The sequence below is a fragment of the Sturnira hondurensis genome, unplaced genomic scaffold, assembly GCF_014824575.4.
Source record: "Sturnira hondurensis isolate 20B ecotype Veracruz unplaced genomic scaffold, ASM1482457v3 Scaffold0010128, whole genome shotgun sequence".
Lineage (NCBI taxonomy): Eukaryota > Metazoa > Chordata > Mammalia > Chiroptera > Phyllostomidae > Sturnira > Sturnira hondurensis.
In genome coordinates, this window is record NW_028082759.1 from 13,933,784 (window position 1) to 13,960,100 (window position 26,317).

At 39.3% G+C, this 26,317-nt stretch overlaps 1 protein-coding gene across 3 annotated transcripts in view; it reads left to right on the forward strand.

The window, feature by feature from the left end:
- The first annotated feature begins 3,278 nt into the window (after positions 1-3,278).
- TTC29 (tetratricopeptide repeat domain 29) overlaps positions 3,279-26,317 on the forward strand; it is a 143,129-nt gene continuing 120,090 nt past the window's right edge. For 2 of the 3 annotated variants that reach the window (XM_037058436.1, XM_037058438.1), the window contains exons 1-3: positions 3,279-3,445; positions 9,207-9,304; positions 11,527-11,610. In XM_037058436.1, the coding sequence (XP_036914331.1) occupies positions 9,213-9,304; positions 11,527-11,610 (176 nt within the window). In that variant the 5' untranslated portion in view covers positions 3,279-3,445; positions 9,207-9,212. Of the gene's footprint in view, positions 3,446-4,146; positions 4,208-9,206; positions 9,305-11,526; positions 11,611-26,317 lie in introns of all 3 variants that reach the window. The other variant, XM_037058437.1, reaches the window with a different exon arrangement.

Consider the following 26,317-nt stretch of genomic DNA (forward strand, 5'->3'; position numbering starts at 1 on the left):
GTCCTAGGTAGCGGCGTGGTCCCTCCTCAAGACATTCAGGGTGATGTCACTTTTACAGCACTTGTCATGTGGTACCGTGGCTGACCTCAGGCCGGGGGTGATCAGCCACCTGGTCTGTGCTGTGCCAGGTTCCTTTGGAATAGCTGGTTTTACAACTGGCTGAGGGCAGGTAACTAACGGGTACAAATGCATAAGAAGCCTGAGGTCAGTACCTGAGGAGAAAGAGTCACATCTGAGCTGTGAGTTTGAGTCAGAAGCAGAGAGGGTTAGGAACCGATTGGGGAGTAGAAGGGGACGCAGGCTGTGGCAGTGGTCTAGGACTCAGGCCATTAAGAAGACAAAGACTTCAGTCCAGTCCTCTGTAGTGTTGGTGGAGACGGGTCACAAAGCTCGAAAGCAAAGAAACAGTTGTCTCTTTAGTGTGTCTGTCTTTACTTCAGCGAGTTCACCAAGGACATGACTTATCTTTATATTCCTACCCTAGAAGACTACCTGGTGTTGAAATGGTGGATGGATGGATGGATTTAGACTTTCAAATTCAGTGCTTAGGACTGCTACTCCATATTTTCCCCTCTGTTATTTCTAATTCAGCTTTTATTTATACCTTTACTTAATAAGTTGTTTCCCTATGAGATTGCACTGGAAGTCATAGTGGAATTTTACCAAATGTGATATTTGTCATTTTATTTATAACAGCCTTTGAAAATGTCATTATATTCTATATTTTTGTTCATGGATTTAGAATCCCCCTTGCATATACACAATTAGGTTTTTGTCCTTGGATATGGGAAACCTCACTTCTGAATTATATTAAAAAATACTAATATGCCTATATATGTATATAATACTTTTATAATATAAGTAACTGGATAGAAGTGTGCATGTGTATATATATACACACGCACACACATATGTTTATTATTATGGACAGACATAATTAAGTTTTCAAGAAATTTGACCACTACCGAAACACATCATTTTGTGAAGACCTGTCCGCACCTATAAAGAAGATTGCCACTGCAGACTTATCCAGTGTGTGGGGGCACAGAATAACAGGCAAAATTGACAATGAAGCCTACAGTACTTCAAGTTCAGATGGCATTTTAAAAGATGAGCAGATTTAGCAGTCTGCTAGATTTGCATCATAAAGAAACAGAGGTAAGAAGTTCCTGAGAAGGGGGGCAAGTATATTTTAACGCCAACTGATGTTTCTCAGAAAAATAATGAAAAGTTGGTTCTTTCGATACTTTGGATTGAAGAACAACGTGATGTACACACATTAAGGAAGAAGAGAACTAAATCTGGATTTAAACCTGAGGAAATATACATTAGATGTCAAACAAAGTAGCTTGGCTTTGGCAGGTAGGTCCTGAAGAATGTCCAGGCTTTTTCATAGTTGATAATTTTAAGGAAAATTTTTCCCAGGCCCCCCACTTTCAAACGTGCTCCTTTCTGACACTGGCGTGCCTGAGGGCCCATCTGCAGCCTGCGGCTGCTCCTTTTCCACAACCCTGTCCTTTTACAACATCTGGGCAAACAAGGGACAACTGGAGAATGTGCACTTTGCAAACTATTGGCTGATTCTATTGGATTGAATTCTAACAGCTAGTTTTCTACTTTCTCTTAACTAGAAAACACTTATGACAATTACAAGAGTGTTATACATATTGGTAAAATCTGTAAAAAGGCTTTTCAACTCGAAATTAAGTATAAAAATTATTGCTTGCAGGCATCAATAAGCAAATGGATTTTTGTTTTACCTTAGAATATCTAGTGTAGCACACACTGTTTATGTAAGATCGATAAATATTGACTAGATTTCCCCACCTGATTTATTCTACAAATGAAAAATACTTAAACTTCAGAAATATTTTATATTTTTAGTGAGGTCAAAACACATCATCACTTGACACTACATAAATAGAATATTTTAACCTCAGTTTTTAAGTGAATTTTATCAAATCTCTAACAATAGAAAAACAAATGTAATGATGTATGATTTTTAATGTGATTTCTTTTTTTTTAAAGGTTTTATTTACTTAGTTTTAGAGAGAAGTTAAGGGAGGGAGAAAGAGGGGGAGAGAAGCATCAATGTGCAGTTGCCTTTCATGTGTCCCCCCAGTGGGGACCTGGCTTGCAACCCAGGCATATGCCCTGACTGGGAATTGAACCTGTGACCCTTTGCTTTGGCAGGCCCACGCTCAATCCACTGAACTCCACCAGCCAGGGCTCAATTTCTTGATTAAATTTTATAGTCTTCTAAAATGTTCAAGGCAAAAAAATGATATTACCTTTGTCTACTACTTTGTGCTTCTTTAAACAAATTGTATCTCATTTTTTATTATCTAATACTTTCTTAATGTGTAAATTAGTATTCTGTAGTTGCAAGTAATAAAATCAGCTCTGGGTAACTTTATTTTTTTTTAATATTTTATTTATTTATTTTTAGAGAGAGCAGAGGGAAAGAGAAAGAGTGGAAGAGAAACATCAATGTGTGGTTGCCTCTCATGTGTCCTCTAATAGGACCTGGCCTGCAACCCAGGCATGCACCCTGACTGGGAATTGAACCAGCGACCCTTTGCTTCACAGACCAGTGCTCAATCCACTGAGCTATACCAGCCAGGGCAGCTCTGGGTTTAGAAAAAATAATTTATTGGAATGTTATCAGAGGCCTACAGAATCCGTGTGTTGTGATGAACTGGACTGGGGAAGGGCTGGCGTATCTGTGTACACACACACACACACACACACACACACACACACACAGGGGTCGCCAGGAGATTCTATAAAGAAAACTTTGGTGTTTAGCTCACCCCGACTCAAAATTAGTTTATCTTTCCGGAGACAAAAAGAAAAATATGGCTTAGACTGCCAAAGAGGCTGAGGATGAGGGGAATGAAAAACATTATCTAGCTGGATAAAGTGGCATCAGGTCATGCGGGTCACCTGCCAAACTGAGTGTCCATCAGTCCTTTGGACAACAGAGAAATGCTGCTAAACACTGAGGACACAGTGCCATGAAGGAAATGTTTCAGGGAGGCAAATCCAGGCCCTGGGGTTCGGTGAACTAATTTCTGAAAGTGGCCTTACTTCCCACAGCAGCCTTGTTTGGAAAGCCTGAAGGGTCTAGAGGCCCCGCTCAGCACTCCTCCGCCAGCCCCATCAGACTCCGCCCCTGTGTCCGAGAGTCTGGGAGCTGCCCCAATCCCGAGGCTCAGTTCAGCCTAACCCCGCCCCTGACCCCACCCCACCACGCCCGTCCGGCGCCGCCCCCTCTGTATCCCTGGAGACGCCCTGGCGTCTGCTCTTCATGCGCTGGCTCTAGCAGGGCCTGCAACCACCGCGGGAAGTGGGGAGCCTTTCCCTCGCCCAACACCTGGCACCTGTGGGGGCCATACTTCGGAGGAACGGAAAACCAGTTGTTCCCCAGGGCCAGTCCACTGAGGTTGGTGACGCAGGAAGGAAGCTTGGGGCAGGTCTTGGACGGCTCCAGTTTGGGGCGGGCAGCTGTTTTTCCAGGCAGTGCCTTCCCTGACCCCCACAGGCCTTCCTCATCAGTCCACGGACTTGGCTCAAGCTTCCTCAGCTGAGGCCCACGCTCCCCAGTCCACCTGCCCCTGTGAGGGCAGTGAAAAAATGAACAGATGTAGGAATAAATCAGTAGGCCTGTGTAGAACTAGGTAGGAGCAGAAAGAGTCCTGAGATGCCTTCTTTGGTTTGGGTAAAAATAATAAGTTTTCGAAATTGAATTGTTATCCCTAATGTCACATTTGTATTGGAAATACAGAGGGGAGGAAAAGTAAGTGTACAGCTCTGAGTATGGGAAACATAGAGTTTATTCTTATATTATCATTTACTATTATATTATTTTCCATATGAACAACTGTAAACTTACTTTTTTGCCTTACCCTGTATAGCAACATGTATTCGGATTTCAGGTGTATTGGTGTTTCGCTGAATTAGTGACTCATTTCTTCCGTAGTGTCTATACTTCCTTTTTAAGTTCCTTTAAACACAAAGTCGGTATTCGGCACTTGCTGCATGAATAACTCTTATTCCATGATGTGGGGTGGGGAGAGAAACTGTGCTATGAACTAATGTTAAACCTTCTTCTCTCCTTCGCTGTTGTTACTGCCTGATTTTCAGGCTGAATTGAAGTCTGTAAGCTCGGAAAGACCTTCAGCGGTAACCTGCAAACGGAAGTCAAGTGAGTCATGGCCTGTCTTCCAACACTTTTTCTGATTTGTATTTTGATTTAACCATATATATCAGTTAGTAGGAAATCTATTTATTTGGTTTAACTACTTATCTAAGTACCTACCTTGGAGTGCTGGGAGTTTCTTAAAAGTATGATACAAGGGATACACATTTAGTGACTCTTTAAACTTCTTTAAATGTGAATTTTAAAAAAATCTTCTCAGGAATATAATTATTTATGTTTCTTCTGTAGTTGTCTTTAACCTTTCATAGTAAGAGAGCTGGTGGTGATAATAAAATGTTCTAATTCTTATCAATGATTTTGTTGATAGTAAAATCATTTATTTTGAATTCTCTTGATGACGAATAACAAATGAGCTTACTGGCTTTGTTTTTCACCTCTCTGCTTGTACCCCCGCAGTGACGGAATTCTGAGTCAGTGGCCAGCCTCAGAGATAGTCCCTCCCCAGCAGCCTCTGTCCACAGCGCTAGGCCTACCCTTCCTTTGTTTTCCTGATGAGGCTATCTCCTGGGATACTGGGCAAGAGGGCTCTCTTTGAAGAATTTTACTTGGGGGCCAGAGATACAAACTCACACTGTGGGACACAGTCAGCCTGACCCAGCACTCTTAAACCTTTCATCCTGTGTTTCTCCATTCTCATTTGTCTTTCCATGCCGAGGCCAAATTTAGAGACTAAATACAACCCATCTAAGAGCCAACCAGCAGATCAAAGAATCCACCAAATCTCTTCTGAATACCAACAGTGGAATGGCTTCAGGCAGCCTTTTGATCTTTGTCTCATCCCCTGTGGAGCCGCATGCAGCACCGCCTACTCCCTGGCACTGGGGGAGCTGCCTCTGGGTCCTCAGCTTCACCCTCAGCCCCTGGGGCTAAGCTTGTTTGGTACCAGCCAGAGGAGTTTCTGTCATTCTCTTTCTCCCTGACTCACCTGAACCTGAGCCATTGCCCTCCCTGCTGTTGCTCTCGTCTTGTGTGATTTCCTCTGTGGTCTTGAGCTGGGAGAACCCTGAGGAAGTGCCATGCTAAGGATGTGTTCCACGTCTGCCTCAGGCCTCAGTCAGTCCCCTTCCTCAACTTCGGAGGTCACCTAGGAGCTGGGAACAATGGCCAAGGCTAGGAAAATCAGACTACTCATTTTAACAAAGAGCAGAAGGCTTTCTTCACTCTACAGGTATATTTTAACCCTGAAAGAACAGATCCCAAAACATACTTGAAAATTTTTTCACTTATTTTCCCTTTGGCTGCTTCTATATGCTAGAATAGTTTCAAATTCAGCATAAACCAGACTGAACTTATAAAAGAGATAGTGATTACTTAAATGAGAAAATAGTTACAGGATCCCTTTAAATATTTGATGCATTTCAAATATTAAAATAGTGTGGAAAATTTCAGTATACACATTATCCATTGTGGAAAACGAAGTACCCCTGTGAGACCATGTATTTTGAAAAGCAAAATCTCCTTTCTCAACAGGCACAGGCAAGGCAGGATGTGGGGTTTGTAGAGGAAAAAGAGCCTGCTTAACTTCCACTGTAATTCTGACCTTAAACTTTCCAACATAGATTGCTTGAGGGATATTTTTCCCAATATGCAGTTAATAACTTTTTCCCACTTTATCATTCAGCTCTGATCACCCCCCACTCAGAGTTTGTGCCTTGAGGCTTGCCAGCAGGGCTTGCAATACTTACATTAAACTAAATTTAAGAGTAAAGGTGCTCCTGCTGCTAATGCTCTCACATCAGAGGAGAGCAAAATGAAGAAACTGGCAGCTGAAGTGTAATGGTGGGAAACTCCAACTTAAGAGTTGATGGGCAAAAGAATCACAGTTGATCTGTGTGATGAAGACCTGCCTTTCCATGTATAGCATCTACATTCGATTTCATTAGATGTTTATGTGTTCTAGCAAAAATAATCTAACTCAAGTAAACATCAAAATGAATAAATTCGATGTCACAGACCGGTAGCCCAACTTGGGGAGGGAGGGCTGATACACATCTTGATGGGGTGTATTAGCTGAATCAGAGCTTCTGGGGCCTTGTCCAAGTAGCCTTCTCCTCGTATGTGAAGAACTTACAAGTACTGTTTTCTCCTTTTAAAACACAATTATGCAGCGATCACCCCCGCCAAATGCCCTTGGTAAGCAAAGTGGGCCTCTCAGAACAGTCTTAATTCATAGAGGATGGAATGCCCTGACTGAAGCAAGAGGAATCATTGTTTTCCCTCCCTTTCAAAATCCACTAGCAATGGACAGGTCAGGGTTAAGAAACTGAGATGGTCCAGATTTGCCTGATAACATTCAAGGACTCTGAACATAAAGTCTTCCCAGGTTCTGTGAAATAGGCTCATGGGAGGGAGGTTTGGGAGCCTTTGGTGTCCCTTCAAAACTGTACATGGGGTCCAACACTACATTCGTCATAACTTCTCACCACATGTTCTCCATAATGTTGCCAGTTAATAGGTTCTGGTTATCCAAGCAACTCAACTAGTTAATATAACATCTACTAAAATAGATTTTTTAAAATTACTAAAGAATTAACTCAGTATATTATGAAGTTATGAAGTATATAATACAATATCTTTGTAATACTTGTTCAGGAGGAGAGGACTAACATTTGCTGTTTAGACTGTGTGCTTTAAAACTACAACTATATAAAAATGGGTGGACATTATGTTTCATGGGTCATATGATAATCTGGATAATTTAGGATTTTTTTAATTAAGATTGTATTATATCTACAACAAGACACTAGTCTGCATTAGAATTTTCTCTTTAGTTATGTGAAGAAATATTTTCAGGCCAGGGTAGGAATCTGTCTTTAGAACACAAGACTGCTTATTGCTACACTGAATTTCAAGAGTTTCTTTGTTCTCATTTCATTGCTCCCCGCCACCCCTGCGCCTGCTATGCCTTTGTAGCACAGAGGAGTATTGTGCGTCAGGCATCCGCAGGTGGCCGTCCCTCAGGCCTGACTGTGTCTCTCTCTCCACCTCTACCCAAACAACCCTCTCCTTTCACCCAGATCTCGCAGCGGGCTCCCCGCTGGCTTTTCTGCTGTCTGCACTTCTCCCTGTAGCCCCCGGTTAAAAGAGAGGCCATGGTAATCCTTCAAAGGTGGGCGTCAGGCCGAATCACTCCTCTGCCCCAAACCCTCCCGCGTAATCTTACCTCAACTGGAGTGAAAGTCACAGTTTTTACAGTAACTTTCAAGATCCTATTCCATCAGGACACAAACTGATGTATTTGACTTTATCACCTTATGCTTTCATTTAGCGCTTTGCTACTTTGAGCATTTGGATACTTTGTAGCTCCTTGCTTAATTTTTCACTATTGATCAACATATTTTGTTTTTTCCTCATAATATAAATTCTTGAGGTCAGAGGTCTTTGTATTTTTGTTCACTCCTGTTTTCAGCACCTAAGACAGTATCTGGCACCAAGGAGTAGCTTAATCTGCTATATATACTCAATGACCATATCGATGGTGAATTCCTCTAGGTCGCACTGGTAGTAAATGCTCGATGTAAATAATTTAAAACAAAAAACGAGCCTTCCTATTGCTTGGTGGGGCTAAGAGTCAAGGTCAAAACTGACGGACGTATTGCTGGTGGAATCAAGAGGTACTGGTCTTTTGGATGCCTCTCCAGGTAACAGTTGAAGTGTGGGTTCTTTTGCACCTGAAAGCCCTTGCAACACATGACAGTTTTTCCATTCTGTGTCCACTGACATTATTTTCACACTTCTTCCTCCTCAGAGTAAGGTTTTGATAACCTGATTTTATTGTAGACCCCCTTTATTATTGCTCCCGTACCTTCTCCACTGGGACATGTTGCATTTCCCAAAGATGGCCCCAATGATGTCTTCCACCTCACTGTCTTTCCTTCAGTGTGATGTTAATGCTCTCTCATCAATACGTGGGTCTGTGTTCACTCGCTTTGGATCTGGACAGGCCTGTCATCACAGCACAAGTGATGCTCTGTGACTTTCAAGGCCAGGCCCAAACAGGGGATACAACTTCCACCTGGCTTTTCTTTGGGATAGTTGCCTTTGGAGCCCTAAGCCGCTAAGTAAGATGTCTAGGGCTGCTATGCTGTGAGGAAGCTCAAGCCATATAGGAATGCCATGTGTATGCATTCTGGCAGAGAGCCCCAGTTCAGGTCCCGGCTGGTAACGCATCAACTGTCAAGTGAAGACACTCACAGGGGGTTCCTGCTCTCCTTCTCTGAGTTACCCCCCAACCTTCTGAGTCTTCCCAGCGGAGACCCCTGCCATTGTGGAGTGAAGCCAGTCAATTGTGCCCGATCCTCATTCTTTATCCACAAAAAGTATGAATGATAATAGAGTGATTGTTGTTTTCATTAATCTTTTTAAAAACTACTGTGTTTCAAAGTGATTTGTTACACTGTTGTAGTTATACATCTCTCATGGCAGTTGTCTCCTTTTTGAGAATTATTCTTGGCATCTGTCACTTCTAAGGGGAAGCCTTTATTTGTGAAGAATAAAGATTTTTAGAAAATAGCAAAATATGAGCAGTTTTCAATTATTGATTATAACAGGAAAGCAAAGTATGAACATTTGAAATCCGTAGCTGTTCTGAAAATCTCTACTTTTTAATTGCAGTCATGTCTCCTAACAAAACTCATATGAACACTTGTGATTGACTAAATTTTCAACTCATTTATCAGATTTTCTACTTCCTGGTAGAGATGTAGACAAGTAATAAATTGGCCAAAAGGCAGCTAGTGGAAGAAAATTATGAGAGAAGCAACCTGTAGATTCACTGACTGTGTGTCATTCCTGAATAACAGAGCTATACACAAAGAGGCATTCTCAGCTCAAATGACAGACTGTGGATCTAACAGTGTCTTAAAATATTCTTTGAAATATTTATCTTTAAAATACTACTTCTCTCCCTTCCTTCTTTCCTCCCTCCCTCCCTCCCTCCCTCCCTCCCTTCCTTCCTTCCTTCCTTCCTTTTTTTTTTTTGTAGTACGAAATGACTACTCTGCCCCCACTGCCCGTGCCACGCTCAAAGCTTACATCTCTAGCCAGACAGAAGCTGCCATGTTCCCCGTTCTCAATTCCAAGGTATGTGACCCCTGGTTTTCATTTCTTTTCTTGCAGAATAAACTCCTTACAGTAAGAACTGTCAATGACATGTCTCAGAAAACAAATGGTTTAATGACAAAAATATATTGTTATATTCAGAATATCCAAATTTGTGGTTTCAAAAGGATTGGTGAACTTTATTTAAATATTAAATACATATTTAGACATACATTTATTAATATATTTGTTACAATAAAATATATTTATTAAATATATTTAATATATTTATTTAATATATTTATTAAATATATTTATGTAAGCTAGGACTCATTTGATCATTTTATTTTTTATTCCAATTACATCATGACTCCCATAAAGCTTTGGAGATACACATTTTTGTTTTTTAGAAAAAATATGTGTGGAGAACAGAAAGCAGCAGCTTTAGGAATGAATAGTATCTGGCTTCTCATCCGAAAGGTCCTGAGTGCTGATTTTCATTTTGGGGGAAGGAGGACACAGTCCCACTACGAGGGTTGACCGGCAGGCGCGATCTGCCCCTGCAATGACCGCGTAGCCTACAAACGCACCATCCAGCTAGCTGTGCCTCCCTGTCAAGGCCTGCAGGCAGAGTGCCTGGAGTTGGAGCCGAGAAATCACAGGACAGAGAACTTGATGTATTTTGTCACGGTTATGAATATGAACTAAGATTGCATGACTTGGTGATTACATTCATAATTGTATTGATCCTTAGTAATATGCATATTGTTTGTAAATATAAATAATTTATATATGTTAGTTTAATTATTTTCTTTATATAATAGCTTTTAATTTTCTGCCAGGCATAATGATCAAAGATCATATGAGACTACTTTCTTCTGAAAAAAATATATACCTCATTTTTATTATTTCTGGGAAAGACCAAAACCTCTGAATTAAATATCAATAAATACATTTAGCTAGACTACATAAAGTTTTTTTTTTTTTTTTAAGATTTTATTTATTTATCTTAGAGGGGCAGGGAAGGAGAGAGAGAGAGAGAAATATCAATGTATGGTTGCCTCCTGTGCGTCCCCTGCCAGGAACCAGGAACTGGCCTGTAACCCAGGCATGTGCCCTGACTGGGAATCGAACTGCGATTGTGTGGTTCGCAGGCCTGTGCTCAATCCACTGAGCTACACCAGTCAGGGCAAAAAAGTTTTTTTTTTAATAATGGCAAATCAAATTTTCTTTTAAAAAGGTGTAAAAAATACATTTTTCATTAGATGCATAATTCCATGACATATATTATTATTGAGATCTCACTGACATGCTACTGAAATATATATGTATATAGATATACTGGTATATATACATTTTACTTTTAAAAATGTGAAATATGAACAAAGTCTGAAAAATATTATTTTGCCTATCTCTCTTAATGACTAAGGTTACATTTTATTTTCAACATGAGTAAAAACAAAGCCAATCCCACGTCTCTAAAATAAGATGGAAACTCAATTTTAAAGAAAAGTTTTTCTTGTATTAGTATTGAATAAAAACATTTCTAGCATAATCATTTCAGGCAAAGTTTTGTATCAGCATTCTCCATTACTTGTGAATAAAAATAGATATTTTTTCAGTGCTATATTCCCACAGTTATAAGATATTAATAATGTTTATTTTTAATGGTGCAAGGGTGTGTAAAGAATAAACACACTGCACATGTAATATATTTCTCTGTAAATATATTTTCTTAGAATCACTTTTTGCACTTGGAACTTTTAATAATAATTTGAGTTTCGTGTATGATTATAAAAAACACTCAGCATTTCAGAGCAAATCTGGTAATGTTTGAAACAAATAAATTTTACACATTTGTATCCAATAGCTGTTCTTAGTTGAAGGTTCGGTGCCAAACAGAATGTGACTTCCGTAACCTGGCACGTTACACTAGGAAAGAACCTGAATAAAATGGAAGATCTTAGAAGCTTTGAGGGGAAAAAAAATACATTTATTTAAAAATGCAGATGACTTTAGTGTGCTTGATGTTTTATTTGTTTAGACACTTGGTTTGATATTCTTCCCTGTCTTTTTCTATGCTAGAAAATTAGAAGTTAGGAGTGATCAATCAGTGACCTGCCTCTAAAAACTATTGCAGCTCGTTTCTCGCACATGGTGTTACGCCCTGCGTGCTTCTGTTCTCCCGGTGGCATTCCTCCACGTTTGGTAGCTTTTCTACTTGATAAGGCAGTGCTTTTATTATTGCTTTCCGTTTCATTCAGGTCTCAATTGATCAAAGAAAAAGATGACATAGATCATTACCTGGAGGTGAATTTCAAAGGATTGTCAAAAGAGGAGGTTGCTGCGTAAGTATAACCTCTTAAAGGTACTTTAATATAAAGTTTGTTTCTTTTGTCTCGATTCTTTATTGGAATTCCAATTTTCCTGTGCTGTACATCTTTTCACTGGAACATGGCATTTAAAAATTAAAGCTCATATTAAATAGTGATAAGTCGTGTCCATTGATCTTACACATATCAAAGTCTTTAATTGTATGGCTCTTAGAATTCTCATATTTACCAAGATACTATGCTATCACATTTGCCATATTTTAGTTAAGTCTGTGCCATTAATTGCTTATTAACCTCCATTTTAAGGTGTATTGCCTCCACGTGGGAGAAAAAAGCTTTAAGAGAAAGATTCATATCTTTTTCTTCTGGTGATGAAAAAAAATCCACCCCACCCCACCGACAACCCACTAAAAGAATTAATGGATCATAGTTTATTGCTTAATTTAAAAATAATTCTAAGTTCTCTGGATTTATTTATTAAATCAACAGTATAAACTTTGCCATTTTACTACTAGTTAGAACCTATTTTAGGGTTTGAGTGAAAACAGTATAAAAATTCATGTAGGCTAGTGAGAAATAAATAGAAACTCAGAACAATAGCTAAAAAGGTTTATGTTTCTTACCTATATGAGATCATTAGATATAAGCACTGAAAAAAGAAAATGTTAAAAATGCACGTGCATCTTATGGAATTCATTAGATGATTCAATAAAAACAATTCATGAAAAAGTGCCTTTAAAAGATTAGTATTGTCTAGGACTATGGGATCCCAGTGAAAAAGTATCACTAATGCTATTTTTGGTATAGGTTTTCATATAGTTTAATATTCTAAGTCTCTTGATATCTATCATTACATATTATTTTTAAAATTTATGTGTGGCACAGAAAAAGGGAACAGTTCCTTCTGTCAGCAGACACTTTGTAGAGTGACACAGTTTGACGGTGACTGTCCTCACTGCCTTCCTTGGAGCTTGCTGACTGCCGTGTGTGGTGCGCGACGCCTCTGGTTAAATGCTATTCCAACTGTTAATGTGTTAATGTTCCAAGGTAACCTGTTAGATAAAATTAAAGGGCAGCACTGTCAGATGATACGATCACTTCTTAAAAGAAAGGTACATGTGAGTGATAATTGCATTTTGATGTAAATATAAGAACATGCAAGTAGCTGTAACTGGCTTGAAAATTAGGACTCAAATTTGGAATTAAACTTATTCTTCGCGTAATTTAACAACCTAGAAAACCATATGCTTAAAATCTGCTAAGCTTTCAGTCTGTTCTGAATAAAACTTTGATCTAAGACAATGCAAAATAGGCTGTACGGGCAAGTATTCTCTTAATGATATTTTTTCACTAAGGAGACTACCAAATTGATTTCAAGTTCATATGATGCTACAGAAAACAAGTAGCACTGGGTACTCCTCAATTCTTAATGTTGCATTTTCCTTAAAGCTTCTTGCACTTGAATACTTTTTTTTTCAGACCCAAGTTTTTCCCCTAAGAAAGTGGATGCAAACCTAAGCAGGAAGATAGCTTGTATTTAACTCAGTAGTATGCTTTTGATTGACATACATTCTAGACTTTTCCCCACACAAACTAATTGGATAGTATTGTAAAGAAGAAAATGGGTGAACGATTTCAGTGTCTACCAGCAACAACCAGCAAGTGCCATTAGGAATTCTGCATATTCTGCTAGCCAAAGATTTGCCGCATAAAACTTTTTGTTAGCCATTCAACTCTGAAAACAAATTGGTCAGCAAGGATTTAAGTGCCTACTTCATTCATAACTAATACTAGGTTTTTCACAGTGGGAGAGACAATGATATTTCATTGTAAAATACTTGGCCCCATCCTTGTCTCCATTTGAGACAAGATCTATGAGCACGGAATGAGTGAGTCCTGATTGTACTGGGAAATCAGAGAGCACTAAGCCGTAGGACGGAACTTGCATGCTTGACAGGAGGAACTTGCATTATACAACGATCCAAATGGTGTGTAACACATCTGCAGTGTACGGGGATGCAATGGGGAGAAATTGGTGCATCAAATTTTTAATCAAAAGCAATATCTAAGACACACCCTCAACCCCCCCTCTATACTACCTTAAACTTGTCTAAGGTGGCAGTAGATGTTACCATTATTACTCTGTATAACTGAAGTACACTAGCTTTGATATTGTATACCATGTTTGTGCTCTTTGTCTCGTCCCAAAGTAACCATGCGTCCACTTCAGGGTGTGCCAGCCTACTTGTATGTGAACTCACACTCTGGGACTTTCCTCCCATTGCAGTGGGCGGGGCCTTCCTGGCCTTGTCTGAGGAAGACGTCTCTACTTGCACCCTGCAAACCACCCCCTCTTCCTTCTTCTAAAACATTCTTCTCCGTCTCCAGGTTGTCCTTTCTCATCGGATCAGTCTCATTCACATTTNAACCATGCGTCCACTTCAGGGTGTGCCAGCCTACTTGTATGTGAACTCACACTCTGGGACTTTCCTCCCATTGCAGTGGGCGGGGCCTTCCTGGCCTTGTCTGAGGAAAACGTCTCTACTTGCACCCTGCAAACCACCCCCTCTTCCTTCTTCTAAAACATTCTTCTCCGTCTCCAGGTTGTCCTTTCTCATCGGATCAGTCTCATTCACATTTGTACCTACTCCGATATTTCCCTTGACTTCTTATTCCCCTCCAGATTCTACCCCATTTTTCTCTGCCCTTCACAGTAGCCAGAAGCAGTATCTCTATTTTCCCATCCTGTTCTTGCCTCAATGGACTCCTACTAGATTTCCAACCCCAGAAGAACTCACTAAAATCTCTGTTCCCAGTGACCAGTGTCCTCCATTTTTACCACATCTAGTGGTTGTGTTTCTGTCCTCATCTTGGCTTGATGTTTTCACAGCATTTCACAGAGTTGAACACTGTCTCCCTGAATGTCCTATATTTGTCATTTCCAGGATGCCATGTTCTCTGATTTTCCTCCAAACTCTTTGGCGGCGGTGCCTCCGTCCCCTGTGCTGGCTGGCTTTCTTTGCTCAAACTCTCAGTGGTGGGGTGCCCTCGGACTGGGTCTTGGGGCCTCTATTCCAGTTACACTTTCTAGCCAGATCCAACCTTACAGCTTCAGTTATTAGCAATAACCTGGTGACCATCAAATTTGTAAATCTAGCCCTAACTCTCCAAGGAGCTTCAGATTTTTATATCCAACTGCCTCCTTGACATACTTGGTTGGCTTTTAATACACATTTAAAGGTAACGTGGCCCCACCCTGGAGCCTTGCTTTACTCCCACTGCCCCTCAGCTTCCACTAGGTAGTTCCCCAACTCATCACCTGGCATCCAGACAGCTGGAGCTTCCCCTTGCCTTTACTACCCCTCCCCTATCTAATCCATCATTTTGTTTGATCAGATCTAACTCCCAAATATTCCCCCGAGTTAACCTGCCTCTCCTCCATACATAGCCACCCTTATCCCATGCCAAAATCATCAAAAAGTCTGCTAATTGCTCTTCTCATATCTGCTTTTAACGGCCAGAATTTGGCCTCAAGGGTGATCTTTAGAAGGAATTAGATCGGGATACTCCTCTGTTTAAAAGCCCTCCAAGATCTTCCCATTGTTAGCCTGAAGCAGTGCAGGGCTGGGACTCTGCCCACTCTGAGCTCATCTCCCGTTCTCCCCGCACCCCCGCCCCACCCTGCCCCACTCTCAGTGTGTTATTGCTGGCACTCTTGTCTGCCATTGCCTGACCTCATGGTTTAGCAGCCTGGCCTCCACTTTCTCCCAGTCAAATCATCTGGGTTTATTTCTGATGTAACCCAGTCCCCATCTTGCGTTGGGGGTTCATGTGTCAACTGTCGCATCCCGAGCAGGCCCACTGCTCCACAGGAGCTGCTGTGGGTCTGCGCGTGCAGGCCCTGGGCCTCAGCGCAGGATTTGGTCCTCGGATGTGGTCTGAGCTCAGGATTAGATGTTAACTAAATGAATAAGTGAAAGAATACATGTCAGATTAACAACACCATGAAACAGGTGTCCTGCTATGAATATTCTTTGGTTACAACACCTTTAGTTCAGCGTTACATGTAACTGTTTGGCTGTTAAGTCAAGGAATTTTAACTCCTCAAAAGTGTCTTATGAACCCAATAGGATTATAATATGTAAATGAGCGACTGAGCAGAGCAGGTTAAAGTCTTGTTCCTAGAATGGCCAAGTTCAGTCGGTGGGGCTTAGTTCACTTCATAATAGGGAAATGGTTAAAGGACCAAAGGCTTCTGGGTTTTTTGTGGTCCACATGTACAGGAGGACTTTCAGTATGCTTTATTACTTTTTAAGTGGCCAGACTATTGTTGTGCCTAATAGGCACATGTTTTTCAAACATGTATCTATATTTGACACTGATAATTTGACTTTTTTAGTTAAGTCTTCAAATAAGTTCATTAATAGTAGTTAACTGATCTTTGAAGAAATTTGTGTTGTGTTTTTATACTTTAAAAAAAATTCCACCCTGGCTGGTGTGACTCAGTGGATTAAGTGCTGGCCTGCGAACCAAAGGGTCACTGGTTCGATTCCCAGTCAGGGCACACACCTGGGCTATGAGCCAGGTCCCCAGACGGAGGGGTGTGAGAGGCAACCACACATTGATGCTTCTCTCCCTCTTTTTCTCCCTTCCTTCCCCTCTCTCTCAAAATAAATAAATTAAATCTTTAAAAAATTTTCATATTATCAGAGTGCATTATTGCTTTTTTAAAGGAACTAATGTATCCCTTATTATCATACCATAATTGCTGTGAGTAGCTAAGTAATAAAAGTGTCATTTATAGATTCAAATAAAAATTTCTGGGGGGCAGTTTTACAGCTTGAGCTATGCATATTAGGATACAAATAAACAAAATCATCAAGGGACAGGGAATGCTAATCTGCTCACTATTATTTTCTGCTTCAGATATCAAGGTCTGTTATGTGGAAGAACAGATTTAGTTCGAACTGTGTGCGTCTCTAAGACCCTGCTTTTTCAGAGTATCTTTCAGCACCATTAGTGATGTTCACTGAGTGTCGCTTTGTCGGCACAGGGGAAGGTAATGTTCTCAGTTACCATTTTCAGAGAGTTTGGGTTGTAAAGACACAAAGAACCATTTGTTTTTACATCTTCTAAAGCTTTTCTCTCCTGCCCCGTTTTGAACTGTCTTATACTTACTCACTTATTAAAGTAAATTGTCCTTTTGCCAGTCTTAGGTTTTTATCTTGAATTTGTTTCCAAATTGCCTTCCAAAGGTACTTTTACAAACCGCAGGTCTACTTGTTACAAGCAATTTCAACACCTGTGTCTGCACAGTGGGCAGTCACTCTAAATCTAGGTAGCAGAGTGGAGGCATTTATTCGGGATGCAGGCAGGCAGGAAGGTGACTCCTTCTGCACTAGCCTGAGCTACTGGGGAATGTCATGTTCACCGCTGCTGAGTCTGTAGCACCTGTAACAGCACCCAGCACATAGTAGGTGCTCAATCAATATGGTTTAGCTAAGGCCAACTACACCCCATCCTGTGTAACCTCTTCCATTCCCACTTTGAAATGTATTCCTTGCCAAAATAATTGACTGATATTTGCTGAGCACTTACCGTGTTTCAGATACTGCTCTAAACGAAGTGCCTTAGATGTATTAATTCACTTAATTACAGGAAAAGCTTCATTTGTTTTGTGTATAGCTAAGGGGATGGAAGCACAGAGATAACAGAGATACCAAGTCACACATCTGGTGAGTAGAAGAGCAGGAATTTGAACCTAGGCAGTCTGGTTCTGGAGCCTGTTCTTCAACCCCTGTACCTCTCTGTCTCTGAAGGTGCTTGGGTCTTCGTTAAACAGTATTCTCTCTCATCTCCCAGCTTTAGTGTATTACCATTCCTTTGGCCTAGAATACTTTCTCCCCTTATGATTTCAGGGCCAAGTCTTACTCATTCTTAAATGGCTTGCTGATATTAGGTAACCTTGCTAGCATAACACCTGTAACAAAACCTGCTCTAAGATCTGTAATACCCTGAATCCCTCCCATTGTGGCACTTACAGCATTGTATTGTGGTTACTACCTTTTGTCCTCAACTGGACCTTAAGCTGCAAGAGGGCTGGAGCCATGGATGCTTTGCTCACCTGTGTGTCCTTAGTGCTTGCACTTAGCTCACAGGTGTGGGGGAGATCAGTGAATGGTGAACATTCACCCCTTCACAGCCCGTACATGTGCCCTGTCTGAAATGCCCTTCTCCCTCCCCTGCTCCTGTGTACCTGCTAAACATGCAGCTTCCGGCTGCAGTCTGCTACCGGCTCTGTGAGGCCTCCTCGGATTCATCCTCACCACGTGGTAGAGTTCAGAGCTCCCACTTCAACTCTCTTAATAGCTGCGGACAATCATGTTTGTGTGCGTTTTTTCCTTCTTGAATGTTTCACAAACTACAGAATGTGACCCATTAGTGGGTAATAGTTACAACCCATCTGTTTGGGGATCATGACCATTTAAAATGAACAAGAGGATAGTAAAATAACAGGAGAGTGCGTGCTTTGCACTGAGTAAAGCTACATGTTGGGAGGCTGCCAGATGTGACGAGGTAGAGCACGCATTCCGAAACCTGACCCCCCTGGGCTCCAGCTCTACACTTACTAGCACTGGCCAATTTTGGCCAGGTCTCTTAAATTTTCTCTATCTCACTTTCCTCATCTGAAAAAAAAAGAGTAATAATAATCATAGGGCCTGGCTCATTAATAGGTATGAGGATGAATCGAGTTTATATTTATAAAGAGATGGGAACATTCTGAGTATTAGCTCGTTTTGAACTTTTATTTCCTATACACATATGTGAAACATCTGTGTGTGTGCACCGAACTGCAGTTTAAAGGCCTCTCTGACCGGGAATTGCCTGAAGATACGGACTCTGCTCCAGGCTGAGCATCCTCGGCAAGCAGGAATAGTGTTTCCTTCTTCTTTAAGACTCTTCTGACTTAGATAGAATAACACTTTATTGCCTGCTTACTTTCTTTCTGGGGAGGAGTGAGGAAACATAAAGTTAACGTTTTACATTACGCACTTGCCAGATTACAAATAGAAAATGAAAGGCAGATAGAGGAGAAGTCTGTAAATCCGCTGCCCACGAGAGTTAATGGAGTTCCCCGAAGGAAACGTAAGTTTCACTGTGAACTTCTGGGCAGGCTGGGCAGAAGGGAGATGTCATGGGCTATGCATTTCTCAGTACCCCATGGAAGAAAGCATGTCAGTTCTTCAAGAGAAATAAGCTTTTTCCTGATAATAAATTCCCAAGGAAAGATATCACATGACATTATGTAAGAAAAATGGAGCACTATCATATAATTTTGCATTCCTAATAAACAATAAAATGGATATTGATATTTAGTTTATCACAAATATTACATCTCTTAGCTAGGTTTCATTTCAGGCAAGACAGTAATAGAAAGGATACATTAAATGAACATTGTGAGTTAGTCTGTGTTTTTTTGTTGTTGTTGTGAGGTGGTATCTCATTGTGGTTTGTTTTTAATAATTTTTTTGTCCCAATTCTTCCCCCTTAGCCCTCCTCCACCAGGTACCCACTTGGCCTCCAGCAATCTCCCCTTAGTTCATGTCCATGGGTCATGCATAAAAGTTCTTTGGCTTCTCCATTTCCTCTTCTGTTCTTCATATCACCTTGTGTATTCTGTACCTACCAAGCTGTACTTCTTAATCCCTGATTTTTTTCCCCAGTCTCCTCCTTCCGCTTCCCAACTTATAGCCCTCCAACTGATCTCCATGTCTATGATTCTGTTTCTGTTCTGCTGTGCTTAATTTGTTTTTTAGATTCAATTGTTGATAGTTGTGAATTTATTGCCATTGCAATATTTATAGTTTTGACCTTCTGTTCCTTAAATAAGTCCCTTTAACATTTCGTGTAATAATGGTTTGGTGATGATGAACTCCTTTAGCTTTGCCTTGTCTGGGAAGCACTTTATCTGCCCTTCCATTCTAAAAGATAGCTTTGCTGGATGGAGTAATCTAGGTTGCAGGTCCTTGCATCACTTTGAATACTTCTTGCCAGTCCCTTTTTGCCTGCAAGGTTTCTTTTGCAAAATCAGCTGACAGTCTTACAGGGGCTCCTTTGCAGGTAACACTCTGCTTTTCTCTTGCTGTTTTTAAGATTCTCTCTTGATCTTTAACCATTGGCATTTTAATTATGATGTGCCTTGGTGTGGTCCTCTTGGGTCCAACTGGTTTGGGATTCTCTGTGCTTCCTGGACGTGTATGTCTATTTCCTTCGTCAAATTAGGGGAGTTTTCTTTCATTATTTTTTGAAATAAGTTTTCAACTTCTTGTTCTTTATCTTCTCCTTCCAGCACCTCTATGATTCGCATGTTGGTACGTTTGAAGTTGTTCCAGAGGCTCCTTAGCCTATCCTTGGTTTTTTTGGAATATTTTTCCTTGTTCTGATTGAATGTTTATTTTTTCCAAATCATTGATTTGATTCCTAGCTTCACCCACTCCACTGTTGGTTCCCTATAATTTTTTTCTCTATTTCACTTAGTGTAACCTTCATTTCTGCCTGGGTCTTTTTTATGTGGCTGAAGTATTTAATGAGTCCCTTGAGCATCCTAATGACCAATATTTTGAACTCTGCATCCAAAAGGTTGCTTATCTCTATTTTGTTTAGTTCTTTTTTCTGGACCATATTTCTTTGTCTCTTCATTTTCACAGCCTCCCTGTGTTTGTTCTGTGTATTAGGTAGATTTGCTTTGACTCCCTGTCCTAGTAGCATGGCATATTATAGACCAGTGCACAGGTAAATTGGATAGGGCAGACCCTTAGGTAATCTCCAGGGTGGGGCAACCCACGTGAACCAGGTTGATGGAGCCTCGGATATGGTGTCCCTGCTCTGTGGCTGTGTGGGAGAGGGCTCAGAAAGGGGACAGTGCTGCTTCCTGGCTTCTGGAGTTTGGTAAGGGAAGAAGGTGTCCCCCAGGACTCGCCCTGATGCCAGATACTTCAGTTCCTCACCATATGCTGCTGGTGCCCTTCCAGCTGCTGCCCTGGTGCCCAGAGGAAGTGAGTCTGCCAAAGTCCTAAGTCCATTGTGGGCCCTTTAAGAGGAGACCCCTGGGAATCCTACAGTTTCTTCCGCTGCCCCAAACCCGACTGGTGTTTACAGCCAGAAGTTATGGAGGCGTATCTTCCTGGCATGGCAACCCTGGGTTGGGTGGTCTGGTCTGGGGCTGGGATCCATCACTCCTGAGGTGTCCCTCCTGATTTTTATCCACCACATGTGGGTGTGCGACTGCCCGCTCTGTACCCCCGGGTCTCCGTGACTCTGCATGCATCTCTGCCCTCTTACCTGTCTGATGGATGGGACTTCTTTAATCCCTCGGTTTAATCAGACTTCCACAAAGCTCGATGTTCTGATGATGCTGGGTGATATTTGTTTTGTAGTCTAGTTGTAATCTTTGCTATGGTTGTGCGAGGAGGTGATCTGTGCTTACTTATGCCTCCATCTTCACTGGTAGCTGGTCTGTTTTAAGTGGTCCTTACAATAATCTTGTGGAGAGTTGACTACTCCCAGAGACAAGGCACAGAGAGGTTACATAATTTGACCAGAGCCATCTCATGTTATAAATAATAAGAAGAAATAAGATAGGAAAAAATGCTTCAGAAAGAGAGAGAAATGAATAAGCTAGACAGAAAACAGCTCAGACATACATTAGAAATCAGATTTCCCATCGCCTCCCGAATTGCCATTACTGCTGGGGATCTAGAACCTTCCTCTGGGTTTGCCTCATTAGGGCCCAGGCGTTCTACAATCTTGATCCAAACTTCCATAAAATCCCCTTAAGCTTCACAGGAAGAATCTCGAATCCTACAACTGGAGCAGCTAAAGAGGTATGTTGCTGAAAGAGGGTGTTGTCTTAAAAGTTTACTGTAGATTTTTTTTTTCCACTTTAAGGTCAAGATCAAAATGGATGGCTAAGCACATTTGCTTCCTATACTTGAAATAACTACATAGAATTACAATAGATAGTAAAGTCTTTTGTTAAAGATTTTATTTATTTATTGTTAGAGAGAGGGCAAGTGATGGAGAAAGAGAGGGAAACATCAGTGTGTGAGAGAAAGATGGATTAGTTGCCTTTTGCACACAACCCATCTGGGGACCTGGCTCACAGCCTAGGCATGTGCCCTGACTGGGGATCAACTGGTGACCATTTGCTTTGCAGAACAATGCCTAAGCAACTGAGCCATAATGGTGAGGGCAAGATAGTGAAGTCTTAACATAATGAGAAAGAAGAGAAGAAAAATGAGAGTTCAAGATTTTCAGATATACATTTTCAGAAAGCAGTTGCGATGTTACCAGGAGTAAAAAGTGACACTTTATAATGATAAACAGAGTTGGTTCGTCAAAAAGACATAATCCTAAATGTTTGTATTCCTAATGACACAACTTCAAAATATATAAAACAAAAACCAATTGAAAGAAAAGGAGAAACAGACAAGTCCACAATTATAATTGGAGATTATAATACTGCTCTCTCAATAATTGATAAAAAATCAGTAAGAATATTGGAGACTTGAACAAGACCATCGATCAACATAAATAATTGACATTTACAGAACATTCTGCCAACACTCCACAACATCAGAACACACATGATTTTCAAGTTGCACATGGAGCATGTATCAAATGAAATTATATTCTGAGCCATAAAGCAAATTTCAATATCTATAAAAGTATTTACATCCTCCAGATTATGTTCTTTTATAACAATGAAAATTTATAACAATTTCAAATTTAATTTGAAATAATAGCAAGACTGTCTCTGGAAAACTCCCACAAATTTGGCAAGTAGATAACATAATTCTAAATAAGCCATGGGTCAAAGAAGAAAACGCAAGGCAAATTAGAAAATATTTTGCACTGAATGAAAGAGAAAACATAGTGTATCAAAATTTGTGCCCCACAGCTAAGTAGTGCTAAGGGGAAGTTTATAGCATTACAATACTTACATGAGAAAAATTGAAGTGTTCAAAGACAATGCCTTAAGCTTTCATTAAAAAAAAACACTAGAAAATGAGGACAATTTAAACTGAATGTTAGCAGAGAAAAGTGAATCGCGACATGAGAGCAGAAAGCAGAAAAACAGAATCAGCAAAACTGAAAACTAGTTCTCTAAGAATATCAGTAGAATTGATCAACGCTGAGTCAGACTGATCAAAGATGAAGAGTGAAGACACAATCTACCAATTTCAGAGATGAGGAGACACATCAGTAAAGACCGTACAAATGTAATTATGCTGATATATAACTTATATGGAATGGCTAAATTTCTTGAAAGACACTGCCAAGTTCACTTAAATAGAACTAGATAAAACAGTAAGTTTACATCCGTTAAAGACATTGAATTAGTAGTTTTAAAAACCTCACACAAAGAAAAGTCCAGGCCCACATGTCTTTCATGGTGAATTCTACCTAACACGTGAGGATGAAATAATGCTAATTGGGTTCCTGCTCTTCGCAAAAATAGAAGAGGGAGAAACACTCCTGAACTCACTCTCTGAGACCGGAACTGGCCCGACACCAGCACCAGAAAAAGCCATTACGTAAAAGGAAAACAGAATAGTATTTTGTATGAGCAGTGTTGTAAAAAATCTCAAAGAATAGTAAATATGTAAACAAAGCTAAATAAAAAATTAAAAAGAAAGCAAATAGGAAAACCTCTGCTTCAGGGAGCCTCGATCATGTGTAAACCAAAGTAGTATGCTATGCCAAAGTAGCACACAAAACGTGCTTTTCTAAACACAGAAAAGTGCACTATCTGTACTTAATGGGGAAAAAAGCATCAAAATACATTTCTCCTTATTCTCAAATTTTTCTAGATTTTGAAATTATGTTATTAGCTGCATTGTTTCCTAACGGCTGCATTTCTCATAAAATTAATCTCTTTATGAATCGGTGATATTTGTATGCCCCCTTAATTTTTATGAATTCTATATTGTTTTATGTTAATAGTGTTATGCAATATTTCATTCTGTTGGCATTTGCACTATTATATGAAGACACAAAAGAAACTGTGGGGGGGCAGGGCTGGGAATACAAGAAAGAAAACTGTACTTGAACAAAAGTTAAATAAAAAAAAAAGACACAAATGACACGTTCTCTGTCTCAAGAAAGTTATAATCCCACATATATCAATTTTTTACTATTTCCTGAAAGTTTGAATTCAAGGCTGTTTTATCTTCTCACAAATACTTACTTTAGTTCTTACAATATTCTTATTGATGCATATAGTTGATTTGACACATCTTAGTTGTAAGTATAAATTTCCTAAATAGTTTTAGATAGCTGTGATAAAATGAATGCAACATTCAGGAAAATAAGATATTTATATACAAATATTATCTAGCCAAAGCCTAATAATGAGTGATTTATCTTAGTGTTCATTAATCTAGTGTTTACTAAATGTAAAAGGAAACGTATCTTCTGGAAGGTAGATCTTTATGTACACACAGCCTGTGAGAAATTCTGCCTCATTTTTCACATGGACACAATACACGCCTCCTTTGTAACGTTAACTGAGACCGCACAAAGGGAAGGTTTCTTCCCAAAGCTTCCACTGTAGTCCTGATCTTTCACACATGTAAGGTGGAAAGGGGAAAATGTATTCTTAATGTCTTTTTGATATAGGGAAAATTAGAATATGTTGAGTGCAAAGATGCACTATTCCACAATAGAAACTTGAGGTCACCTGCTGCCCTAAAAATGTCAGAACTTGACATGCCTCTTCAATTACATTTACCACCTAGTTCTTAGCCAAGAAATGTAACACGACAGAGCTGGAATGAGCCTAAAATTATTTGATTTAGTTTCTATTTTTTTTTATCCAAAAAATGGCAAAAGAGTGTGGTTAACAGAGTACCGATGGATAGTTTGTAAAGAAAAGTTTATAAAGGTACATATAGTCTTTCTCATGGCAGAATATCATTACCGCATTAGAGGAAATGTCATGATAAAAGAAATGTAACTGCAGGTTTTATTATTTGCTCTTATGGTATTGTCCATTACATTGCTGAAATGAGCATGAATAATACATTATTTTGTTTTCATTTTTAATTTGCATGGTTTTCCCTTTGTAATTTACACCAGTTTTATATTTCTTAATACTTAATACTTTAGCCTCCTGTATAGTATTTTTCTTGCCATTATTAGAATGAATACTTAAGTATTCTGAGAAAATAGCTTTGGAAGGAGCAACAGTACAGTATATGTGCTGAAGCTATAGGTGTAAAGAATTGATTGGTTTACCTTTTTTTCAAAGAAAGCTCTTCATGAAGTTGTTTAATGTGAAAGGTTTTTTTTGAAAAGGTTAAAAAAGTTCTAATCTACTTTTGTACATTATGTAGAACTTCATTTTCTAAACTCTGCAAAAGAAAGTTTCATATTTAATGGGGAATCATGAATTATTCCATTTATTATCTACTTCCTCCTTTCAAAGACATGGTCTGGATAAAAGGCGGGGTGAATAATTTCAAAAAATACAATACATTTTTAATAGGAAGGTGCAAACTACAGATTCTCATGACTATTAGCAAGCGTAGAGGAAACAGAATTTTACTTGCAAAACTTGTCAAACTTTTGCAAAGATAAAATGTATGACATACTTTAGTAAAAAGAAAATAGAGCACAGCACAATGAGCTGAAGTTTTCTTCTTAATGCAACTTGTTGTTTTTACTAAGTTTTGTGTTTATATTCTCCAGCCTTACATTTTTTGTTCAAAATTTAGTGTTTCACTCAATTTATATGGGAAATCGATGGTTCTTTTGTTTATAAAGATATAGAGGTGAAGAACTGAAGGGAAAAAAAATAAATGATATTATTAGAGGCAAATTGTCCTAGAGTAGATTTCAAAAAATTTGTGGAGCAATCATAGAATTATGTTTTAAAAACAGAGTAATGTATCATGTGCAGTTTTGTATTAATTAACAATTATAAATAGTAATTTACACAAAAATGTGGAGATGATGAGCTAGTATGATCATGTTTACATGCGTTTGTGGTCATGTAGTATAAAGCTTTTTTTTGTTTTTCTCTCTTTTTTCTTATGTTTATTCTCATTACATTAGGATGAGGAACATTCAGGTTTTTAAAAATAATTTAACAGAATCCAAAATCTAAGATTATTTTCAAGCTTTATTTTTCAGCTCATACTTAATGGTTAAGTAATAATATAACCAATTTAAATTGGTTTTATAATTATGTTTTTCTATAGTACAAAGTTATAGTGTAAATTGAAAAAAAACCCCAAGAATTAATATTATTGCCTTATTTAGCCAAAGGTGTTTGGATTCCAGTGTGGTACTTCTGGCTTGAAAATAGTTTCACTGAAAATTCTTTTTAAACAATGATATTAATTTCATACCTTTCTATGTTCAATCTTTGGCTTAAAATATCTTTTGTAAAAATATGTTTGAATTTCTCCAGGGAGTTTGCAAGTAATAAGACTATTTATAAAGGTTTTATGTGTAATTAGCCTCATAAAGAGTATTTTTCCAGTGCTTCTTGATTGAACTTCTAAAGAAAGGCTTTTTAAAATGTTAAGTTTGAGATTTTTTTAGTAAAGAAAATATTTCAGGAAAGAAAATATGCAGTAAAGAAATATGTGTGAAAGCTGTGTGGGTAAATATTTTGGTAATACTTTATATTGATTAATGAATAGTTTATTCATTT